General features: G+C 43.2%; 1 protein-coding gene across 1 annotated transcript; it reads right to left on the minus strand.

Moving 5' to 3' along the window:
• Positions 1-1,066: 1,066 nt before the first annotated feature.
• si:ch1073-398f15.1 (cardiomyopathy-associated protein 5) lies at positions 1,067-5,810 on the minus strand. Its single transcript, XM_061061574.1, has 2 exons — positions 5,483-5,810; positions 1,067-3,866 (listed from the first exon to the last, which is right to left on the minus strand). The coding sequence occupies exons 1-2, from the start codon at positions 5,605-5,607 to the stop codon at positions 1,595-1,597; spliced, it is 2,397 nt and encodes a 798-aa protein (XP_060917557.1). The 5' UTR covers positions 5,608-5,810; the 3' UTR covers positions 1,067-1,594.
• Between the last annotated feature and the right edge of the window lie 674 nt (positions 5,811-6,484).

Genomic DNA, 6,484 nt, shown 5'->3' on the forward strand with positions numbered 1-6,484 from the left:
AATAACTGATGACTTACTAGTTAATTTTATTGGAAAAATATCAAGTGGCAACCTCTGGTGTTGAAAAATGAAGCTAATAAAGTGCAAAATCCTGCAGTTCTTCGAGTGTCCACTAGAGGCTGGCTGCAGAAGTACAGGAAGTCACATACACATCCTTTCAAAAAAGCCTGTTTTTACAGCAGAGATTAACATGTTTACAGCCTGTGAAGAGAGTAAAAACAGTTTTTATTCAATAATCCCTGTAGGGGCCCTTTATGAGCATTTTGCAATCAGTTATCATTTTGATTGGTGATGCAAAGCCTCATTTTGCACTTCTGAAAAATGATGGCGGTCCGTCCACCAAACTCTGGTTTGTGAAGATCCAGGTCATAATTTTTCAACAATAAATCATAAAATATTATTTTAAAAATATTTTAAAAAACAAACTACACCCAAACAATAATAAACATGATAAATAACAACACCTAGTCATGGTCAGTGTCTTTGTCCCCACATATGGCCACCTGACCTGAATACTTGACCCAACCTTCCTTCCTTAGCGCCCCTCCACCCCACAGCCTGTCAAATGTCCGTATCACCCAGGATACAGAAACCATTTAGGGGTTAAAAATGAGAGAGCTGGAAAATGCTGGTTTCTAACACTGGATGTCACCAAAGCCCATAAAGACAGATTAAACCAAATCTAACAGGATTCACAGGAAGCATTTAAAAACATCTACATTCTTTGCAAAAACTAAAATACAGATTAATCCCTCTACCATTTTAATATTTGATGAATTCCACATTTGTTCTTGCATGTGTTAATATCTGGGAGTTGGTTTATATTCCACTCCCCAAGGTCAGAGGGGGTTGGGCAACTGCTGAGCTTCAGATGGGACCCTTGGATTCGAGCCCAGAGGCTATAAAATCTGTAAATACTGCCTGACATAAAGCTGCTTTAAAAGCAACATGTAAAGATCCTTCATGATCCAAACAGCCCCATTTGATTGGCTTAAAAATAATCTATAGACTAGGGTCATAAGCTGGTGTTTGTATGTAAGAAGTGTAGATAATGCAGAAACAAACACATAGTTAAAATGTTTTAATTCAGCGTTTTATAATAGTTCAGTCAGTATTAAACGAAGGTATAGGTCATGTGTCCAAAAAGATATTTTGCACATGTTTACATTTATTACACACCATTTTCAGTGTTTACAAGAAGAGGGCGATCCGGCTCCTGGTGGAGACGAGGTGTCAAGTTAACATTCAGGAGTCTTATTTATAGCTGAAGATCCACCCTAACGCCACGACAACACCAACACATGCTCTCACACCTCTTCTACGCACACTCCTGACCCAAACGTCTTCCTTCAAACACACTATGATTCATGCTCAAACAAAAATATCCACCCTGGATATTCAACCAAACCGTTCGATGTTTAAACTCGTGCATTAAGACTAAGGTTGGGAATAAGTTTCAAAAAGTAGACCAAGCTCTGCAATATTTTGCACTTTGATTTTTTTTATGCTTTAATTAACTATCTGATTGTAGGCCTCATCTACTATGGTTTCAGACCCTGACTTGACTTGAAACCTGTTTGAATTTGTAGTGTGCTTAAAGTATTACACACTGCCCTTTTTCTTTAGCTGGCTCAGCTGCAGGGACAGTTGAATCGTCTCCGTTCTGCCCTGATTGAACCTCTGTTCCAGTAAACTCTGCTGGCTTAATATCTACCTCTTCAGTTTCTGTAGCTTCTTCTTTGGCTGTTTCAGTGTCTTTGTGCCCAGCTGTAGCTGGTTCTGTGTCTCCAAAAGTTATTTCATTGCTATCCTCCACACTTTGTGGGGACACAGTGTCGACTTCAGCCATCGTGTCCTCGAGTAGAGCGGCATTACTGGAGGGCGGTGTTGTTTCCTCCGCATCCCCGTCTCCCTCATCTGCAGTCTCTGCCGGTGATGCTGTCTCTTTCTCTTCCACCCTCTGCTCCTTTTCACCAGCTTCTTCTCTTTCCTGAATAAAGTCTACTGGAGTAAGAGGTGTTAGGTCCAGACATGTCTTTGGAGCAGAAGGTGCCCTTCTCCTGGGAGGAGCAACTGGCTGCTCTTCTGAATCTGGTTTCCACATGTCCTGCTCTGTAACATCTTTCTCTTCCAGACCTGTATGATGATCATCCGGGTTTTCCCAGTCCGGTTCATCTGAAGGAAAGTCAAAGCTTGAAATGCTGAGTGGATCTACTGGGATTTCTGCAACTTTTTCAACCTTGATGGCGACACTTTTGGTCGTCTTTTCTTTGCTCTTTTTTTTGACTGGTTCGGTTTCTTCCTCTTCGAGTGATCGAGGGAAAGGCTCTATATCACATGGAGAAGAATTGGCACTGGACCTGAAGAAATCTGTGATTTCCTCCTCTGAATTTGATATTTCACCCTTTTCTGGCTTGGATGTCATATCACCAGTATCATACACATCATCAGACAAAGTCCTAGGACCTTCCTGTCTGCATTCTTCTTTATCAGCTGGTTCCACTTCTACTGCTGGAGTCTCATCGATAAGGACATATTTCTCTAAATATCCTCTCGCCTCCCGGTCTGAGTGCCGGCTGTGAAAGGATTTCTCAGAGGTCATACTCTCTGTGTCTTCTTCTTTCTTTCGACTGCCAATAGCTTCCTCGTATAGATCCGTGTAGAGGAAGGCCATGGCTTTGGGCTCTTCCAGCAAAATTTGGTCGATAATCTTACGAGGTCCCTCTGGAAGGAAGATTGGAGTCAGGATTTCCTCTTGGCTTCCAAACAAATTGGAACCGCTCGGTTTTGAAGGGTTCCTGGAGCGCATGCCTGCAGAACCCGCGTCGTCTCTGTTCAGACCTTTCATGACGTAGTCCTCTGTGCCACCGTAGAAGACATCATCAAGAAGCTCACTTGTGATTTCCTCAAGGCTGATTGTGTCTGATTTCTCATTATCCACAGTTGCTGTTGCCATTGTGGTAGTGTTGTCATTTGGGGACACAGGTTTCTCTGCTTCCTGGCTCTCCGTTGTACCCTCTGCCTCTTGCTCCGACTGTACTTGTGTGACAACAGCAGGACTTCCTGGAGCCTGGGCGTCAATCATGGTGAACGCCTCAAAGTAGTCCAAATTGCCGGTAGCTCCTACACCGGGAGGTCTAGCCACTGGAGCCCCTGGTGGATCCATTACATTAGGGCCTATAGATGTAAAAGGCCTGACCTCTCTGGCTCTTGCCGCATCTGATTCTGTTGTTGACATCAGCAGCTCGTAATCATGGATGTCTTCGCTGGCTTTAGGAACAAGGCTGTCCTCCAAATACGAAAGGTTGTCCTCCATTTCTTTGCTCTCCTCTTCATCCACCGTAGCCAGTTTTGGAGGAACAACTATGTTGAGGATTTCGGAGCCCTCTGACACTAAGCGGAACAGCCGTTGCTCCTTATCTTCCGGAGGGTCACTGAGTTCCTCTTCATCTCCTTCTCCTTCAGCTTTTACATTTGGCTGTGAGACTTCCACCAGCTCTGGCCTTCCTGAAATATTCTCAGAACTTTCCACCAGGACTTGTCGTTGCCTGTCTGCTTTGCTCCTCTGGCCATTCCCCCTCTCTTTAGTCTTCTTCCGTCTTGACATCAGTTCCTCGTCCATGACAAAGATAATCTTTCCTGCTGGGACAGATCCAGGTGTTGCAGGACGTACTACAACTGGAGCGATGGGATCCACGGTGGGGTTTCCTGTTTCAGATGCCCATGGTGTGTTGCAGCGACTAGGGGTGGTCTCCCATGCGATCCCACTGTCCTCCCCTTGCATCGTCACCATGGAGAAGGAGGAGTCCATCATCAGGCACTGCATCTTTGGCCGTACGTTGTCGTCATGGACGGCCTCGCGTAAACTGAAGGCACAGCAACAGAGAGATAAGTGTGTTAAAGACCGACGGTTCAGAGAGGAGACTGAAAGTAATTTCCTTTATTTGTATCACATGGGTTGTTTTGCCACTGCGCAGCCCCTAGAGAAGGCAAGCAGCATTTCTTGAGTGTATTCAACCAAATACCTTGGGTGAAGTCAATGTAAACATCACATAATATGACTCATTATTTTGCCTTATTTTCACCAAAGTACACTAAACACATGTTACCTTTGAAACAGATCTTCTGAATATTCAGGAAGTTAAGAGGCACTTCTAAAGAAAGTAAAATCAGGAAAACAATAATTTTTCTTTAGAGTTGTCTCAGCAGTACACCCTTGAAAGATACGGCAACTGATGTCTTTTTCTTGCAAGATCTGGCTACTGATATGTCCCCTGTGTTGACACCAAGCAGCAACTTCACATGTTGAAAAATTAAGCCACAAACTGCAGTTCTTTGAGTGTCCACTTGAGGCTGGTTGCAAAAGACCACAAATTCCCATACACACCTATAGTAAAATGTAAATTTCAGCAGTAAAAATAAACATGTTTACAGCCTGGTTCAAAACACGATTTTTGGTCTGTTGACTGAACGTCTTTATCGGCACATTTTGTGCTTTCACACTTGCACAAAACTCCTGGAAACAGCCGCATGTGTGAACGCAAACAATCGCTCCAGGACTCTTTCCCAGACTTTTTCCTGCCGTCAAGTCTAAGTGAGCTGGTGTGAGCATGCAGCAGGTACATTTCACAGAAATATACAGCACGCTACACAAGAGGGGTTGGTGACATCTAAGTCCTGCAAATGTAGCATGACCGTAGACTGCATACACGCAACCAGTACAATCTCCATGCACATAATGCTTCATTATGTTTCCTGTTTGCCTGAATTGCCTTTACGCGTTTTTGTTGATATTTTGATCGTGACGGACTTTACATAACATTGATATAAAGCCGTTCCATCCAGGATATTGCAGACCTTTGTTGCGACCTAAAACGCCTGATTTTGCGTCAGCTTTTTCAAAGTTGCTTTGAAAGTTGCGGTATTTTGAGGCTTTATTTTTCTCAATGACTTTGCAGGAGCAAGTGAATTTGCAAAAAAGTAAAAAATCTCATTGTCATAAAGGGGACTCTGTTGCTTCATCTGCGTCCTTTTAACCTCATGTACTTCCTCCTGAGACCCCCCCACCCCCACCCCTGTCCGACAGGGAAAGTCCACCGCTGTGAGGTTCATGTGTGCAGTCTGATCAGGAGGAATTCAGGGACAGCCTGTCTGAAATGTTCTATACATTTTCAGGAGTGTTTGAAAACTTTGAACAAAAGCCAATAGCACCATGAAGGGTAGGTTTGACCTGTATAGTCTACTCTACAGACTCTATAGACCTGCGACTAGTGGCACTAATGGAATTCCCCTCATTAATTCATAATGGAATAGATCCAGTTTATTATGGTATAATAAAACGCTGCCTCTGACTATCTTGGGATTTGTTTAGAATGATAAAACAGACTTTAAACAACCAGACTGACATCCTACTGACAAACCTAACTTTGACTTTGAGCTGCCGCTAAACTCTCAGAATGAAAGAACTGCGACTGATTCTAACCTGTTACGAAGATGCTCCACTTCATCACTGCCCTCAAGGATTTGCTCAGTGAATTCATCGGGCGTCAACACTGTCATCTCAGCATCCACATCAGCCCTGGTCAAATCCTCCGTCAAAGGATCCATTTTTTTGTGATATATATCTTTAAATGTGCTTTAGCGTCTCACCGCAGCTCAGCACTGCTCTGTTGTTCACATTCTAAGCAGGCGTGCAGGAGTTGAGTTTTCATGCTCAGCGTAATCTTGAAATAGAAAACTGGTCTTCCAGTGTTTCATGTGAAGCATTTGCAACATGCAGGGAGTTGATTTTGTTGTGTTCACACTGGATGAACTCTTGCACTTAACATGATAAATAAGTTGGTCAGGCTTCATTAGCTGCAGCTTGTGTTCAATTTTGTTAAAAATGCAGCTGCATGACGTAAACGCTCCTGCTATTTTTCCTCCCCGGTCTAAATATAAGATTCTACTTGCAGCATGTATCCTGTGTCATGAGTCTTTCCTGTAGGCCTGTCGGAGGCTAAATCGTTTTTGAAGTATTTGGTTTGGTTTTTATTGGGAGAAAAATGATTTAAGAAGTGAAACATTAAACATTAACTCTTGCCAGGTGAGGAAAAACAACCTAGATAAGCTGCACAAGTCCTGAGTTGACACTAATAGCCAAAGCCCTATTTATAGACTAATGTGCTGTTTTCATTTTAAGCATGTTGTATTTAAAAATCAGGGTCTTTTTTTTTTTTTTTTATCTCCCCACGCTTCAGGGAAAATGTCATCCTTGCACCTGTTTGTGTCTGTCTCACAGTGTCACAGGGATACTACACGGGGAACGAAAGACTGGAGGAGCTCGGGAGGGTTACGCATGTGGTCGACAGGTTGTCTCCGGGCAAACATTGTCCTCATGTCTACGCTGTTAATCACTAATTTACCTAATGCATGGTCATGTTAACCAACTGTTATAATACATTGAATCAATTAAAGTGAAAACCTGACCCACCCACTCGATGAA

Source organism: Labrus mixtus, chromosome 17 (genome assembly GCF_963584025.1).
Source record: "Labrus mixtus chromosome 17, fLabMix1.1, whole genome shotgun sequence".
NCBI lineage: Eukaryota > Metazoa > Chordata > Actinopteri > Labriformes > Labridae > Labrus > Labrus mixtus.

Excerpts from the sequence above, each read along its gene's own strand:
- si:ch1073-398f15.1 (XM_061061574.1), bottom strand. The coding sequence starts at position 5,607 with ATGGATCCTTTGACGGAGGATTTGACCAGGGCTGATGTGGATGCTGAG. Across the intron at positions 3,867-5,482 it reads GTGGAGCATCTTCGTAACAG|TTTACGCGAGGCCGTCCATG; the intron begins GTTAGAATCAGT and ends CTGTGCCTTCAG.